General features: G+C 45.5%; 1 protein-coding gene across 10 annotated transcripts in view; it reads left to right on the forward strand.

Annotated features, from left to right (window-relative positions):
- The first annotated feature begins 1,447 nt into the window (after positions 1–1,447).
- Positions 1,448–18,464, forward strand: part of STK35 (serine/threonine kinase 35) — a 40,748-nt gene continuing 23,731 nt past the window's right edge. For 7 of the 10 annotated variants that reach the window (XR_004984546.2, XR_004984545.2, XR_004984544.2 and 4 more), the window contains exons 1-3: positions 1,448–1,963; positions 2,557–3,175; positions 14,521–15,270. Coding sequence is in view for 7 of the 10 variants with exons in the window: in XM_036419630.2 (XP_036275523.1) it covers positions 1,616–1,963; positions 2,557–3,175; positions 14,521–15,233 (1,680 nt within the window). In the remaining 3 variants the exon portion in view is untranslated. Of the gene's footprint in view, positions 2,478–2,556; positions 3,176–14,520; positions 15,271–15,522; positions 16,516–18,464 lie in introns of those variants that run through there. The other 3 variants (XM_045574867.1, XM_036419635.2, XM_045574868.1) reach the window with 3 other exon arrangements.

Here is an 18,464-nt window from a genome sequence, read left to right on the forward strand (position 1 = left end):
AAAATAGTTAACTTTTCTGTGGAGTATCTTGGCAGACATCACCTTAATCAAATGATCAAGTTAACATCACCAGCATTGGAACAAATCAATATCATGTGCCTCCCATTGTGATACATCGAGAACCCAACTTTCTGCGGTATTCCTGACAAAGTGCATAACCTGAATCTAATCATGAGAGAATGTCAGACAAATCTAAAGTTAGGGACATCTACAAAATAACTCTCCAATATTTAAAAAGCCAAGGTCATGGGAGATGAAGGGCTAAGTGATTGTCTTTCCAGATTAAAGGAAAGTAAAGAGACAGGACAACTAAATGCAATAAGTGATCCTCATTTGGATCCTTGGGAATACCTTAAAGGACATTATTGGGACAATTAGCAAAATTTAAATATGGAAGGTGTATTAAGTAAAAGAATCATATTATTAAAATCGCTGCTTTTGATAACTGTACTGAGATTATGCATGAGAATGTCCTTGTTCTCAGGAAATACACACAGAGCATGTGGTGATAAAAGCACATGATGTCTGAAACGTACTCTAAAATGATTAGGTCCTAAATTTTAGGAGAAAAACAAAATTCATGTTTTACACACATATATACACAAGAGAAATGCGATAGTGAGAACATAGCAAAATATAACAATGTTATTCTGATTGAAAAGTATGAGAATTCTTTACTAGTCTTGCAATTTACACATAATGTTGAAATTTTATATACAAAAGTCTTTAAGTGATCACACTATCACAATGGCCTGTCCCCAATCCTCAGGTACTCTTTAGCTTATTCTTTTTCTCCATTACACTTCTTGTCCAAAGCTATACTGTGTCTTTATTTTTTTATACTGTGTCTTTAATAGCTATTTTTGTGTGTGTGTGCAAGACCCTGTCCTGTTCTAAGTGCTTTACTAGGATAAGCTCAGTGAATCCTACCACTACTGTTCTTATCTTACAGATGAGGAATGGAGACACAAGAAAGCTATTAACTTGCCCAAGGTAACCTACTTGATTTGTCTCACATGGCACAGGACCTCAATTAAGGTACAAACTGTGGTTCGCTGCTCTTTAGCGACTGAGGAGGGAGCCTAGTACATTACAGAATTTGGTTAAGTATCTGCAGGTTCAGTTAACAAATATGGGGCATTTACTAAGGCATTGGGGTACAAAGCGGTGAACACAATATTTAAAAATCCATGCAACCCTGGAGGTAAGTCTCAGTCTACCCAATGTTGCAGGAAAGGAAAGTGAGGCTCCAATCCGAGAAAAGATTTACTCAAGATAAAGGGATTATTGGGAGGCCCGGTGTGAATCCCAACCCAGTCCGGGCGGTCCCCAGGAAGAAGCTATTATAAATCCAAAATCAAACCGAATAATCTCGTCAACCAATTAGCATTTATTACGCGCCTTCTAAGTGCAGACCATCCTCGCTCCGCACGGGCGAAGAGAGCGGAGGCGGCTGCGGGGACCAGGGGGCCGCGGCGGGTCGGGTCGCGGGAGTTTGGCGCCGACGTTTGGAGGCCGGCGGCGCTCGCCTGTGATTGGGCCGCGTCTGCGGCTGCTCCGTCGACCCCGGCGAGACACCGCTCGGCTCGCAGCTCGGCCGGCCGGGCTCCGGGGAATGGGCCACCAGGAGCCCCCGCCGGCCCGGGCGCCCGCCGGAGGAGGGGCTTCGGCCGCGAAGAGGTTATGTAAAGGGCTCAGCTGGCGCGAGCACGTGCAGCAGAGCCGCGGCGGCCCGGACGCCGGCGGTCTCTCCCCGCCGCGCGCCGCCGTCGTCTCCGGGGCAGCGCCCGGCTCCGGCGCACGCCCGGCGCGCTCCATCGGCTCCCGCGTGGCCCAGTACCGAAGGCAGCCCCGGCCGGGAGCGGACCATCCTCCCCAGCCCGAGACCCCCGGGGGGAAGCCGGCCGTGCGGAAGTGGAGGGGCTCCGGCCAGGTAAGGGCGGGCGCCGGGTGCGGAGGGAAAGGGAGCGCTAAGGCTGGCGCCGTCCCCGCCGCCTCGGGGGCTTGGGAAGGGCGCTGGGCCCTGGGCCTGGCGCAGTCGGGCGGCCGAAGTTTTTTTAAGCCGACGCCCGCCACCCTCTTGCCCTGGAGACGTGAGTTTGTGTGCGCCGCTCCGCTCGGACTTAATTCAATGGACGGTTTACATGCCGGAGAACACTGGGCGGGAAACGGGGGTTGGGGGGATCCCACAGGGAGGCGCGCAGGAAAAAAAGATTTCCGCAGTCTGAATTGCTTCTAAGGCGTTTGTAATAGCGTGTAAAGTCTGTGAGGACTTGTTTCTCCTACTCCTAGGCGATAAGTTAGCTGGGAAGGTGGTGGGGGTGCTCCTTTCCTCTCCGGTTCCCCTCCGCGCCTTGGCTTGTGGTTTCGTCTTTCCCGCTTTCCCCGCCCCTCCCTGGTCCCAGCAGCCGCGGCGGCTTCCGTCTTAAAGGGGCCGCAGCAGCGGCCGGAGGAGGGAGGTGGAGGAGGAGGAGGAGGTGGGGCGCCTTCTGGCCTGCGCTCCCAGCCTCCCTCCCCGCCTCGGCCTGGTCGTTGAACCGATTCTTTCGCCCACAGGTCCCAAGCCAAGCACCCGCTCCTCCGCGTCCCGGGGCCAGACGGAGGAGGGATGAGGCAGGGGGGGCCCGGGCAGCGCCGTTGCTGCTCCCCCCGCCGCCCGCAGCAGCCATGGAAACGGGGACGGCGGACGGCGCCCGCCGAGGTACACAAAGCCCCGAGAGGAAAAGGCGAAGCCCAGTGCCGCGGGCGCCCAGCGCGAAGCTGAGGCCAGCGGCTGCGGCCCAGGCCATGGATCCGGTGGCGGCCGAGACGCCCGGCGAGGCCTACCTGGCCCGGCGGCGGCGGCGGCGGCCGGAGGAGGGAGGCGGCGGGTCCGCGCAGCCGCGCTACAGCCTGTTGACCGAGATCGGGCGCGGCAGCTACGGCGTGGTGTACGAGGCAGTGGCCGGGCGCAGCGGGGCCCGGGTGGCGGTCAAGAAGATCCGCTGCGACGCCCCGGAGAACGTGGAGCTGGCGCTGGCCGAGTTCTGGGCCCTGACCAGCCTCAAGCGGCGCCACCAGAACGTGGTGCAGTTTGAGGAGTGCGTCCTGCAGCGCAACGGCCTGGCCCAGCGCATGAGCCACGGCAACAAGAACTCGCAGCTCTACCTGCGCCTGGTGGAGACCTCGCTCAAAGGTAGGAGCCCGGCAGGGCGGGGCGGGGCCCGGACCCGCTGCTGTGGGCGCCTGGGCCAGAAGTGACCCGGGGACCACTCACTAGGTGCTGTCACCCTGGACCCAGACACACCCTCCTCTCCGGGCCCTGCCATGGGGGCCCACGTCTGGGCCGTGGACCTAGAATAGTTAGTCCCTGGGACGGACGTTAACTGGTATTTTCATAACAAGCGCTCGCTAAGTTCTAATCATTGTCCTAATAAGTGCTCGGTATGTGCGAGCCATTCTTAGGAAACTTAAGATCAGGCGGGGAGTGGAGAGGGTTGGGCTCAGAGTTGGTGGAAGAAGTGTAGAAACCTCCCTCCCCCCTCATTCTCTAGGACCTCTCTTTTCCCCTCCCTGTCTGGTTCCACATAGCCTCACAGCCCTCTCCCCCAACTCCACCCCCCAAGCTCTTGCTTCCTAGTCTTCCTTTTCCTGTGAGACCACCAGCCCTCCTTCGTCCCAGGGCAGTCAAGCAAGCTGTCGGTTTCCTGGCCAAGTCCTCTGGGGCCAGTGGAATCATAACCCCCCAGGTGGGCCCAGAGCTCTCGCACAACAATATCTAACATCTTTCTCGCCTACTTTACAATATTAAAAGACTTCTTAATCCTCTGAGGCTGGCAGGGAAGTGGTTTTATTTATAGAAAAGACTGGGCTCAGTGAGGCAGAGGGCTTTGCCCTCCTAGGGAGGTAGATCACCCGGGTTCTCAGTGCTCACATGTCTTGCTGGTGCTAAGGGAAGTCAAGGGCCTGTTCAGAGAGGAGAGGGAGGGTCTGAGGTATAATCCAAGTACCAACTATGTCCTAATGGTCTTCCAGAAGGGACTTTAGGTAATAGTTCTAAAAGTCCTCCCTCTTTCTATAAATGTTGAAATTAATGATTAGACATGAACAATGATGGTTAATCAGTTTATAAGGGAAGTCACTATATTGTTGCTGGTTTCTTTACAAGCTTTTTCATAGTTCAAGTGTTGTGAATCCAGATTTGCCTTGATTCAAGGCCTAGATCCTTTCAAATTGGTGATGGTGCCCTCCATACCCCAGGATGAACCTTTAAGAATGGGAAGGATTTGGGGTGGGTGTGGATAGGGTATTTTGTTTGAAATTTTTGCCTGACTTTAAGATCTTACAAACTCATCCCAAGAGAACTCCTTGTCCCATTTCAAGTCATTGTTTGACTGTGGGTTGAGGGACATGATGAATATCACCAGGGGTCCTTTTTCATAATAGGCTTCGCTTTATATGCCCATCCATCCTGAAAAGCACACCTTTCCCCCAGGGTGAATATATTTATTTTGAAAGATTTTTCAGTAGATTCTTTTAGCTCACCTATATTTTATAAGCTCTTTACTTTCAGACCCCTTTCTCTGAAATGAGTGGTCTGGTCATTAGTCTCCGTTAACCAGAAGCCTTACTGATGTATTCTTTTCACTGGTGCGGTAGGTCAAACTCCCAGGTCAAGGGGGCAATTTGCATATTATGCTTTTATTATATAGGATGCTTACAATAGAGTAAACTAGGGGAAAAATGTTAAAATCATAAGGAAGAAAACGTTTACAGTATTAGTTGAAAAAAAATCAGCATATACAGTTCAAGCCCTTGTTCAAGAGTCAGCTGTACACTATTAAAAGTTTCTCCACCTGGATAATTTGTCACAGCTCCAGAGTAAACAGTGGTTGATGCCGTAGGCTTTGGAGTTAAACTCACTTTTACCATGGCTGTCTGAACTGATTGCATGGGACTTGGGACAAGTTGTTTCAAAGCTGTGGGGAGCATGCCTTCATCCCTAAGATGACATAGGGCTGCTGTGCAGCCTGAGAGTGTCACTAAATGTTCCGGATGAGGAGGATTTCATGGCCTCAATAAGTTTAGGCTATATTTTGAATCATCTGCCATCATCCCCTTTAAGATTGCCAGCGTTCTTGTTCAAGTCTCCCAAACTTGTTTGACCATGAACATACCCTATTTCCAAGTTGGCAGAAACACTGCTGTTTTCTTTTGCGAACTAAACAGCTATGGAAATGAAGTATTGTTTTAGGTCACTTACTACTGTGTTCCTTTCAGCATTTGGAGTGTTGATATAGGAGCTTCTATCATGGGTCAGGTAATGTTCTTGACTCAGACATGGAGCACTGAAGTTAACATTGCCTCGACTTAATGAAGCTCACATTGAAATTTAGATGTCAAGTGTTAATTTAGAAAGCAGTAAATAGGCACCCAGGGTTTTTTGTTTATTTGTCCTTTGCTATTAATATTAAAGTGGAGAACAATTTTTTGCTATAAATATTTAAAGTGGAAAACAAATACTCAGATTACTCCCTTTTCCTGGCTTCAGCTTCCAAAGTTTAGCAGTCTTACAGTGCCTTACTCTGCCAGTGGTGCAGACTTTACAACATCCTGATATTCAGGAATGTTAGAGCTGGAAGGAATCTTAGAGATAATCTGGTTCAGCTGTCATTTAAGTAGAAAATCCTTTGTAGCCACCTTTTCCCAGTCTTTAGCAATTTAGGATAATTTTGAAACAGAACAAAAAGGGTTAATCTGCCTTAAGGTCTCAATTGAACCAAATCTGCTTCCAGGCATACCTCCTCCAATAGGTGTGGTTCCACATCCTCACAATGTGACCACTCATAATCTATTTGCTGGTGGAAGGTCTTCAGTTGGTTAAAAAAACAAAAAACAAAGGAGGGGTGAGGGGAGAGACACACACACAATAAACGGGGTACGCCTTAAATTTATACTTTTAATCTCTCTAGTTATTTAGTTCACTGTATTTTACAAGCTCTTCACTTCATTTTCAGACTGTCTTCTCCTTCACTATGGTTAAGGAAGGCCTGAACTTGTCCTAGAGGAGCTTAATTTGGGAAGTTTGAGTACCTGTAGAAGACCTCAATTCTAATCAGGTCACAGGAGGAAAAAGCAGGCTGGCTCATTAACAAGGGCTTCCTACAAATTGTAAAGCATCAACAGGAACGAGAATCAGAAGTTGCTAGAGCCGGGACCGGTTTGGCTCAATGGATAGAGCGTCGGCTTGGGGACTGAAGGGTCCCGGGTTCGATTCTGGTCAAGGGCATGTACCTTGGTTGCGGGCATATCCCCAGTAGGGGGTGTGCAAGAGGCAGCTGATCAATGACTCTCTCTCATCGATGTTTCTGGCTCTCTCTCTCCCTTCCTCTCTGTACAAAATCAATAAAATATATTTAAAAAAAAAAAAAGTTGCTAGAGAAGGTGGGCTTGAAAGGAGGGAGCCTAGGACCATGTGGGTAGGTAGTGAAGAGAAGGGGAATCCTTTTTTTCACGGTTGGGCCAAAGAGAATAGTGTTTCCCCAGCATTAGGATCAGCTCTCTAGTGAATGCTCTGAGGCATTTCTGTAGTCTGAACCAATTATTTTGCCATATAAATAACCCAGTATCCAAAAGGAGAGGGCAACTTTTAAATTCACTTCTTGGTCTTTTCCAGTCTTGTTTAATAAACTTCTGTGCCTGTCCTTTTCTCTCTGATCACACGGAACAAGTCCTACCCAGAACATTACTTAGATAACAGGCCCGCAGTCCATCGTGGTTTTAGGTGTCCACTGGCCTCTGTTTCACAGGGAGGGAAACTGAAGCCCATAAAAGCACAGGATTCACCCCAAAGGAGTTAGTGGTGACATTTGGGCCAGCCTCCAGGCTTTTAAACACCAGATTAGCAATCCTGTAAATTATTTGGTTAATGAATTGGTATCTTTATTTAACTTTTAAATACTTTTTACAAAAAGGAGTTAAGGCATCAACGGTTCATTTTTATGTCCTTGTTTCCTTTGCTAAAGCACCTAAAGCTAAATTCACGATTACTGCCATTTGGAAGACAGCAGGCAAGCCTCGAGAGTGTAAAACTCGGAAATTTCTCTTAAAGTGCACATTGATCCTAAGAGCAAAACGAACAAACAAAAATACAGGACAAACTCTCAAGGCTCATAAACCAAATTAGAAAGCTAGGAACCCAGCTTATCCAAACTTGGTAAACAGTAGCTCTGCTTTTCCAGTTATTTGATGTTTGTTGCTCTTGGGATACCTTTAGGTCCATGGTCGGCAAACCGTAGCTCGCGAGCCACATGCGGCTCTTTGGCCCCTTGAGTGTGGCTCTTCCACAAAATACCACAGCCTGGGTGAGTCTATTTTGAAGAAGTGATGTTAGGAGAAATTTAAGTTTAAAAAATTTGGCTCTCAAAAGAAATGTCAATCGTTGTACTGTTGATATTTGGCTCTGTGGACTAATGAGTTTGCCGACCACTGCTTTAGGTGGCTTGACATGGGTGGGAATCTCAGCCCTTGGGAGACAGCCTTGTCTGTGCACTGATGCCCCGTGAGAGCTGTGAGCCAGGCACTGTATTAGTAGAGGCAACACAGTTTCCTCTTTTGGACAGAAGACATATGCCCACATGATCCCAGCGGAAGGTCTGGTGATGGGTATCCCAGAAAACAGTAGAGGTCCCCTATGGGAGTATAGAGGCAAGGGGAAACGGGGAAGGGAGTGGGCTTTAGTAAGCTGTGGGGGAGGGGGGTGCAGCGAGGGGAGGGAGACCAGGGTCTTAGCAGTGGATTGGTTGTCAGCCTGCAAACTCCCCCCAGCCTGTTGATTGGGGAAACCTTAGGCTCAGTACCAGGCACCAGTGCCCAGGCCTCTAGAACAGTGGTGGCTAACCTCAAGGAGTGGTCCGTGGACCACTGGCTGGGGACCACTGCTCTAGAAAGCAGCTCTGAATTCTCTCCTGTGCTTGGGGTCTCAGAGTTTAGAAAGTCCTCCAGGGAAGGCAGAGAGCTGAATGGTGGTCTTTGGCTTTCATGACAGTGACTTTATGACAGTGACATAGATAAAAGGCAGCATTAGGGGCCTTGGAAATTAATGGGATACAGTAGAACACTAGTGTTTACTTGGAGTCAGGAGGTGTTGGTCCCAGTTTCACACTGTTAACAAGAGCTAAAACTTACTGATTGCAGTGTGCCAGGTCTGTTCTAAAGGTTTTACACCTGTTAACTGATTCATTCCTCAACACCACCCTTTGAAGTCAATACTATGATTATCCCTGCTTCACAGGTGAGACAACTGAGGTTTTAACAGCTGTGTTGCACTCTTGGGACAGGTGGCTTGAGTTCTTAGTGGTTCTGTTCTGGATCGTTAAAATGGGCATAAGCATATTTCACACAGAAACCAATGGCTACTATTTGTTTTTAATTATATATTAGTATTTCTGGCACTGCGGATTTCTGTGCCTTCTCTAAATGTCTCAGCTGCCAGGCACCCTTTACCTCCTTTCTGGTCTATTCTTGAATATCTTGGGACAACCAGGCAGACTTCTCTCCTGCTACCAACCAGCTGCCTTCCTTTTGTGTGCATTGGGGATTTTAGATCCCAGCCCCAGGAGATAGAAACAACACTTACTTGGGAGCTTTGGTTAATTGGGGTTGCATTGGGTAGGGCTTTTTATAGTATGTAAAAACTCAAGGAGAGCTTAGCTTCCTAATAGAACATCAGTTTATTTTTACTCCAATACGATATGGCCTTTGGGGTCCTTATTGCCAGGAGCCCTAGTTAGTGATTCTCAAATTCTGGATGTCTTTTAAGTTACATAGCTGCATACCCTATTCATAGGCTCTTAGACATTTGCCCAGGGTCACATGGCCATGGAGGTGGAAGAGTGGGGATGGTGCTGACTGCAGACCTAGCTGTCTCTTTGATTTTTCAGATTCTGTGGGTTCATGAATTGCTTCTGTGAAACACTGTTTGTCCAGCAGCCACCCTACGGGGTCCATTCTCTAGTGCACAATGACATTTGGCTAATCTTAAAAAGTATTTTGAACACACCCTGCTGTGTTGACACTGGATCTCCCCACCCTCAATGTCTTACAGTAACAGTAACAGCCCAAGGTCATTGACACTGGGACTAGAGGTTGGTCTATATGCTCATCTTTTCCTTGGGAAGACGTGCTGAACTGGGTCCTTGTCTTCAGCAGCTTCTCAGAACGAGGTCTTTAGCTCTGCCACTTCTGTAACATGTTAATGTGTAATTCTTAACTAATCAAGAACAGGGATAGCTGTAGTCAACAAATTCAAACTACATTTTTCTAGTGTCCTTTCTAATCCTTTTTCTTCAATATTATAATTTTACATATTTTTTTAACTTGGCATTAAACTTATGACAATTTTTTATTTAAGTAAATCTTGTTGAAATATAACTGGCCTTTTAAAGCATTCAAGGAAGTGATAATCACAAAATTAGCTGTTAATTACTCTTGGATAGTTATTTCCAATGCTTCCCTTTTACTGTGCTGTATGGAATACCAGTTCTGGTTGTTTTTGGTACTTGGTGTATCTTTTTTGTTACTGTTGATGGTAGGGGATTTTGTTTTTTTGTCTTTTTGGTACTCTTCACTTAGAATAAATTGCTTGAATGGGATTTTTATGTCAAATGGATTGAGCATTTTTAAGATCTGTGACACATATTCTGATCTAGCATCTCAGCATACTTGGTGTATCTTTTTTGTTACTGTTGATGGTAGGGGATTTTGTTTTTTTGTCTTTTTGGTACTCTTCACTTAGAATAAATTGCTTGAATGGGATTTTTATGTCAAATGGATTGAGCATTTTTAAGATCTGTGACACATATTCTGATCTAGCATCTCAGCATATTTAAAATCATAATTAGCTTTTTATTGAAAAATGAACCTGGATCGGATTGGATGAATAATCCTTAAACTCCTTGGCAGCATCCTGTACATAAGAGTCTACTTAACAAGGAGCTTGGGTCAAAGTGGAAATAAAACATGTAGGTGTTAAATTGTGCTACTGGCACTAAGAGGCATAGTGGAGCTCACAATTAGAATACAGGCTAGCTGGCTATGAAACCATAGGCAAGTTATTTAATCTTTTAAGGCTTAATTTCCTCATCTGTTACAGGGGATGTAATTATCTTCTAAGTAGGTAGGGGTTTGGAGTAAGAAGTAGAGGATTGGCTAGAGTCCTCTCTGAATTCTTCCTGTCCATCAAAAAACCTTCAAGACCTCATTCTCCCATCCCGTTTTCAACCCTCCCTTGGCAGTCATCACTTCTTTGGCTTTCAAAACCTCCTGATGAGTATTTCAACTCTTAACTCCTTATACTTCCAGAGGGAACTGTTTCATCAATTCTCAGACATGCTCTTTCACGTGTTAACATCTCTGAAGTCAGAACTCAGCTTTGTCAATGGCCTACCATGATGTTGTCAGCAGCCTGTCGATCTTACTTAAATGGCATGTCTTAAAATCAATGATTTCTTAGGTTCAATAAGCAGTATCTTTTCTAAAATCAAGAACTTTTAGTTACTTCCCATGTCTTCCAGTTGAACTTCTAATCCTTTTGTCTGCCAGATACCATTTCTCTGACCTGACTCCAGCTTCATCTCCAGGCTCATTTGTGACTACTGGTATCTCCTACTGCAGCTCTCCTGATTACCCCAGATTTCTTGGGTCCTTCTGCAAACTCACACCCCACTGTGCTCTGCTCACTCTCTTCATCCTGGGAGACACAGCTCAAGGACTCTGCAATGATTCTCATCCTGCCTCTCCTCCCACCTTTCCCTGCTCCTTGGGCAGAATGACACCCTATTTCATGTTCTCAGGCTTACTACCTCTAAACAGTGTCCAATGAGATGAGACAACTTACATAATGAACCTTTAAAATAGTGCCTGCAACCCAGTGGACTCTCAAAGGTTAACTTATCTTGAATCCTTACAGCCTCCAAATAACACTCTTGCTATTTTCTTTCCCTCTGGGAAGCTAAATTTTTTTTAACTCTCATTCATCTTATAGAACTGTCTGATTATACCAAACAAGGGAATTATAAAACTTAAGTCAAGTTCATTTTCTTTCTATCAGTTCAAAAAAACCTAAATTTCGTTTGGGGATTCTGCTAGTTGCTGCATGTGCTATTCCAATTACACATCCTGAAACTGGGGAAATCACCACAGGCTGGCTCGGGGACCCACTGGGACCACTGTGAGATGGACCTGTGCTAAAAGCTCCATGGATCACCTGACCTCTGTAAGCCCGACTGGTGAACCCCAGTGACATTTTGGGGCCCAGGAATTTCAGAACAAGTGTTTGGTAATTCCACAAAAGATTCCCTTCTTCCAAATCAATCACTTTGGTAAATTAAAAGACTAGGGCCTTGGCTGCTCAGAAGAGGAAAGTTACTTGGGAGATCAAGCAAGTGTAAGGTTGGTATTCAGGCTAGTCCCATAAAGTACATGCAGATTTAGGGAGAGGATGCTTTTTAAATAGAGATCACTTAACAAAAATTGTGGTCTGGTCTAGCTCTGGGTTTGGCCATAGGCCTGTGAAGTGTGATATGGAATCATGGACTTTCATTTTCTGATCTGTTTCATCTTTTGCCTAACACATGGCCTGCAGCACCAGGATTGTTGAAATCAGTGACTTCCTAGGATTAGGCTGAGATCTGGTAGGAATAGTGATGCTAGTGGTAGGCAGGATGTGATGCCCCAAAGTATCTTACACTTGGAAAAATGTATTTCATGCCTGTGACTAAACTCACAGTAATATGTGGAGCAGGTGTCATTTCCATTTGGTAGATTACAAGATTGAGGCTCAGAGAGGTTCAGGGACTTGCCCAGAGTTGTAGCCATCATGCCTCAGTCTCTCCATGTTTTCCTTTGAACCAAGAAACCACTCAGTAAACCCATGGGACTCCTTGCCTTCTGGTCTGTGCTCTTCCTGCTACTTTAGCTTGGCCTGCTTCTGGAGAGAAATAAATGAATGGAGTGCCACCTCCCCTCCCTCCACCTTGCTGTGAGGTAACAGAGAGGCACAGGTAGGCAATCTGCCTGAAGGAAAGGACTGGAAGTCTGACCAGTCTCTTCATTTTTATTTATTTTTTAGTGGGCTGCTGGGGACTCCACCTGAAAACATCTTCAGCTTCTCCTGTGAAATAAGCCTGTGCAAAGAAGTACTTTTTGTCTCTAGGACAAGTAGTTGCGTTCCCCAGTTTTCCATTCTGTCATGCTCATGGATGCTGTGTCTGATTCTAAAAATGTTTCTTCCTCTCCAGTGCTTTCCTCTCAATAAACAGTCCCCACCCCCACCCCGAAGCCTCTCCTAAGCTTAGCTCACTTCCGAGTCTCTTCAGTCCTGGGTCCCATCTGCCCCACCCATTCACTCACTTAGGGTACTTTTTTCTTTCCCTGGATTCTCATAACTTGGACTTACATTGTAGTCTGTTTTGCAGACTTGTTTTCTTTTTACTTCAGTTGCCATAGTTCCCAGCTTTGTATATAAAATAATCACTCCCCACCCTTTCTTTCCCCACTGTTTCATTGAAAAAATTGCACTATTTTCTGCAATTTGATGGTTTTTAAAATATTTTCCTTTCTGGCTCTACCACCAGCAGACATTTCTTGCCCCTCGTTATGAGTTTTTATTCTGGAGTCTAGTTTGATTCAGGATTCAGAGCACCACTTTATTATAGTGTTTCTAGATAAAGAACCTCAGCCCACTATAGCCGATGACCTAGAAAGAGGATTATGTGATGGGAAAGAACTGATTAAAAAAAAAAGAAGAAAAACCCATCTGCCCTACACAGGTTCTACCTGTATTACTTTGATTGCGAGTGATTAAACAAACAAATTATATAATTACAGGGGAAATAAGTCCTGTCAGATCATGGTCAGAAACCTAAGGGTTTTGCCTTTTCAATTTTATTGCTTTAACCTAGAACTCCTAAACCATTGGCTTTGGTAAACTGTGCTCTGGTACTTTGGGTGCCATTTGGATTAGAAGGGGGCAGGATATCCTGGATCACTATTTCTCTTTATAATGAAGCAGAGTAAATAACTAGTAAAAAGAAACCTTGCAGGAGAGGCTGTGTATAGCCCTCGTTTTTAGTAGAATGGAGATACCATACTGGGGATCATGGGACTTGTCCTCAGGCCCTGACATAGTCATGAATGACCCATGTGGCCACCTTGGGCAGGCCCAGCCTCATCAGCTAGGTAAGACATCTGTCTACTTGAGGCTTAACTTCTGGGGCACTAGTAGTTACCATATAACTTCACATAAGGGCACCGTGGGTGGAGGTGGAAGACTACAGAGGGAGTAAATGATGATGGAAAAAATAAAAAGATAGTAACTTAAAAAAAAAAAGAATATTAGGATTTGTGTGGAGATGCCAGTCACCAGCTTTTATGGTTCAAAAGGAAAGATGGAAAGAAAAGAGCTGGAGTTTAAAGCTAACACACTCCACCTATACATCTACTTCAGTCTCCACTGTTTCCACCAGACTTCCTATTTATACCTCTAGTTCATTTGTTTTTGTTCTGTTAATCCATTCCATCTCTCAGCCTAGAATTCCCTTCTTTCTTCTCCCTGCTGATGTACAGCCTGTCCTTTAGGGATAACTTAAGTCTTGTCCCTTCTCATTTCTTTAGATCTGGCAACTCCTACCCACCTTTGAAATAGTGGTAATCTTCTTTAAATCAAACTTCATTGGAGATGGGAGTGTTGTGTACTCACTGTGATAGGCACATGGTGGGCTAGCAGAAAACTGATGAATTGGAGTGTGCCTCTGGAACAAACAGAATTGTATGCAGTTCTAGATGTATTGTCAAGAATCAATATACGTTAATAAAGAAGGGAGGGAAGGTCATTTGCTTGGCATGGAGTAACGAACATTTGACAATCTTCTCACATGCTTTGCCTTATCTCACCAGCAGCCCTGGGAAGTATGGGTGGTATGATGCTGCCTTGTTGGAGACAGTATAAAGAAATGGAATGGTTTTACAGTCAACTGGACTTGAGTATGAATTCTAAGTCTCTGAGCCACAGGTTCTTCATTTTATAAGATGAAGCTGTTTCCTTCTACCTCCTTAGGTAGTGGTAAACATTAAGTTGAATGTGAGGTGCCAGTGTAGGCACTCTGTAAGTGGTTACATGTGGCCATTTACAGGTGAAGAAGCAGAAGTAGAAACATGGAAAGGTAAACTGCATTGCCTCCTGGCTGTTCACGCAGTCAGCAGTAAACCAGAGTTACAACTCAGGCACCCTTAACTCCAAATCCAGGTGCTTGATGCCAGTCCCTGCAGCCTGTGTCATGGTTTGTCCCTTCACTCATCCTGTGTGAGTAGAGATGGGCTGGCTGTGTAGAGTTGGCTCATGCCAATTTTACTAGTCCTCCTGGATTGGAGCAGTTGTCACCACTGTCACTCTTAACTGTAATAGACTGCATTCCTGTAGCCTAAAGGTGGTGTGAATGTGCCCATCTCACTCAAGCTCTTTCCGGTCTTCCTTTGATTTAGGAGAAAGGATCCTGGGTTATGCTGAGGAGCCCTGTTATCTCTGGTTTGTCATGGAGTTCTGTGAAGGTGGAGACCTGAATCAGTACGTCCTGTCCCGGAGGCCGGACCCAGCCACCAACAAAAGCTTCATGCTACAGCTCACAAGCGCCATTGCCTTCCTGCACAAAAACCACATCGTGCACAGGGACCTAAAGCCAGACAACATCCTTATCACGGAGAGGTCTGGCACCCCCATCCTCAAGGTGGCAGACTTTGGACTAAGCAAGGTCTGTGCTGGGCTAGCCCCCCGAGGCAAAGAGGGTAATCAGAACAACAAAAATGTGAATGTGAATAAGTACTGGCTGTCCTCAGCCTGCGGCTCAGACTTCTACATGGCCCCTGAAGTCTGGGAGGGACACTACACAGCCAAGGCTGACATCTTTGCCCTGGGCATTATCATCTGGGCAATGATAGAAAGAATCACTTTCATTGACTCTGAGACCAAGAAGGAGCTCCTGGGGACCTATATCAAACAGGGGACTGAGATCGTCCCTGTTGGTGAGGCGCTGCTAGAAAATCCAAAGATGGAGTTGCACATCCCCCAGAAACGCAGGACTTCCATGTCTGAGGGGATCAAGCAGCTCTTGAAAGATATGTTAGCTGCTAACCCACAGGACCGGCCTGATGCCTTTGAACTTGAAACCAGAATGGACCAGGTCACATGTGCTGCTTAAAATTCAGGGCAAAGCATCTTGGTTGTTTTTAAACTAGGTGAGTGTACTCTTTTTGTTGTGCATGCAGTCTTCCTGGACTGGATTTTCACCCCGGGCTCTGGGGCGGGGCCCTTATGGATTTGGGAAATGCAGGATCGAAGAGATCTAAGGCTTGTTATCAAAGATCCCCAAAGTCTTGATGAGAGGAGATAAGTGGGATTATTTGAGTGTGAGTTGGAATGTCTAGTGGAGTTGCATTGGAGTTGAGTTCTTACATTTCCTAGAAACATTTTCTCATTAATTAATAAAGGCTTACTGTAGAAAATGTACAAAAAGGTAACGGGCAATTTTTTTCAGGGGATAAATGCCATCCCTAATTGTATCCCTCCTACTTGCACATCCACTTCTACAGAGTTTAGACCATGCTGGGGTTAGTTAACAGTTTTGTCTCCTGCTCTTTCATTCCATGCTCATCTGAGCATTTTCCCAGGTCATACTTTGAAAATATGGCTTTCATCATATGTACCATAATATAGCCATTTTCCTACTCTAGATATCAGATGGTTTTTCCATTTTATACACTATAAAGACAGTGTATTCTTACCTGGAAGGCTTTGCTTAGGCAAATTATTGCCCACATTCATTGTGAGCTTTCCCTTGTCAAGTATTGTGCTAGGCTCTGGGGTAACAGTGGTAAGCAACACCAGAAATTTGCCCCATCCTCAGGAAATTTGCAGCTTAGTTGGGGAGAGAAACACTACTCTATTTATCATAGTTTTCTCTGCAACAAAGGAGAAGAGTTAAGGAAAACTGACCTTTCAGGGGATGGTGGCCAGAGGCAAGAGTAGGAAATTGGGGGCAAGGAGGAGCATTCCAAATAGAAGATCTAGCCCCTCAGCAAAGAACCTGAAGCCAGAGGGCCCTTAGCACATTTGAGAGACTCCACCAATTTGGGTGAGTGGAGACCAATTGGATCAGTTTTAATCACCCTAGTAAGGGATGTTGTTGAACCTGCAATTGGGTACCACTGAGGATAAAGGAGTGCCTTGATCTCCAAGGCAGAGAATTGGCAAGACAACTGGCCAGATGTGGAAGTAGAAGAAAGTAATAGATGTCGGAGATTAATGGCAGTATATGCAAATGCTAGCTAGTGTTCTGGTCAGAATTCTTTTCCTTAGAAATCTCCTTGTGGGAAGGGAATAAAAGAACATTGACCCATATTTGCTAGGTATTTTTCATATGTACCATTTTGTTTCTCCTTTGCAACTCTATATCCTACTAAATTAAAGGCAGGTATGTCTTACTCATGCCGCTCCTTTTTTTTGCCTTTTTTCTTAATATTAATATGGCAAACTGGAAGTAAACTACTCTTATATTTCTCTGAAGCCTTGAAATGAGGTGATGGAGATGGGGCTAGTCCCAGTGGTTGATCAGAAGGAGGGGGCCTCAGCACATAAGACACAGAGCCCTCTGTCATCTGGGTGGGTTTTTAAGTCACCCTCCTTTCCTTTTATCATCCTCATATTTCTAGTTGGGCTTGGTAAATACTGTGTTGAGCTGGTTACATCTATAGTGTTCTCACTGAATGTATTTCTAGAGTCACTTGGTTTAATTGTTCCATTCCATGAACGTTTATGAGTGAGTACCTTCCAGATGCCAGACTAGTCCTGTCCAATGAGGAAGAGAATCATGTTCCCTAAAGCTAGATTTGGGCTAATACTATATTAAAACCCCCAAAAGGGTTGCCTAGAGAGTGTTTTAATTGTATTTCATGCTGTCACTTCCCATTTCCATCTCATCTTTTACACTTTAAAAAAACCCTTAGAATTCAAGTTTGCCCTGCAATAGGAAGAAGGTTGTCATTGGAAGAGGGACCCGGGCTTGGGTTAGGATTATGGGATTGTCACAACTAATTGAGATCATGGCTTGCATTTGGACATCCACACTTGAGATTTGTGCTGTTGTAGCTAAGTAGGAGTGGTACCTGCAAGAAAGAGAAATAGGTGACCTTGAGAGGAGAAAAAGTTACTAGGTACGGTACATAGTGTCCCAGGCTGACAGCTAATAAAGACAGTACAATAGCTGGTCTTCTGGTTCCTATTTGAGTGTAGCCTATCCTGCCCCAGCTGGGCACTTAGAATTATGGGCCTGGGCCCCGGTCTGTGTGACCAGATGCTGAGCCTTATGTTAAAAGATGCAAATCAGTTATGCCCTGGCCAGTTTGGCCCAGTTGCTAGAACTTTGGTCCACAGAATGAAGGGTGGCCTGGGTTTGATTCCCCCGGTCAAGGCTATGTACCTGGTTGCAGGCCTGATAATGGCCTGGATCAAAGGTGTTTCAGAGACAAACCATCGATGTGTCTCTTGCATTGGTGTTTCTCTTTCTTACCTCGCTTTCCCTTCCATTCTCTAAAATCAGTGGGGGAAAATACCTCCAGTGAGGATTAACCAAAAGCTTCAAATGAATTATCATTTGAGCTCTATCTGACTGGCTAAAATTGGGAAGGTCTATTGAGTCCAAATACCTTTTTCTCCCAATAGGCTTTATAGATGGAGAAGCTGATTCCATATATTGATTTATTGGGAAACTATTTGACAGGGATGATTTTAGGCACAGAATATACATTAGTGAACAAAACAAATTCTTGCAGTTGTGGAAACAGATAAGCGTAGGTGATATGTTAGAAAGTACTAAGTGCTGGGGGTGGTGTGGGCGTAGAACAGGATAAGGGAGATCAGAATGCTGGGAGGTCAGGTGGGGCTGGAGGTGTGTTTTGAAGTAGAAAAGATCAGGGTGGATCTCTTGAAACAGTGACATTTGAGCAATGAAGGTTAGGAGTTTAGAGAGTGAGTCATGAGGAATTCTGGCAAAAGAGCATTCCAGAGGAAACAGCAAGCCTAAAGGCTTTCCAGTATAGTAAAGGAAGAAGTAAGTGTAGGAAGAAAACCCAGAGAGACAACTGGGAGTCAATTAGAATAGACCTTCTAGGCCACATGTGTCAAAACAAGGCCCTCGGGCCAAATCCGTCCCGCCAGGCCTTGCAATGTGGCCCGCACCGCGCTGTCATCACTGCACTCCACTGCGTTTCCATCACAATGACAGTTTATGACTGTTCAGTAAACCATTCGGCCCGCGATTTAGGCTGGATTTTAGATTTTGGCCCCTTCTCTGATTGAGTTCGACACCCCTATTCTTTTAGTCTTGGGTAAAATAGAAACACATTGGTAAGTATTCAGTTATCTAATCTTTTAA

Source organism: Pipistrellus kuhlii, unplaced genomic scaffold (genome assembly GCF_014108245.1).
Source record: "Pipistrellus kuhlii isolate mPipKuh1 unplaced genomic scaffold, mPipKuh1.p scaffold_m20_p_6, whole genome shotgun sequence".
In the NCBI taxonomy this organism is placed as follows: domain Eukaryota; kingdom Metazoa; phylum Chordata; class Mammalia; order Chiroptera; family Vespertilionidae; genus Pipistrellus; species Pipistrellus kuhlii.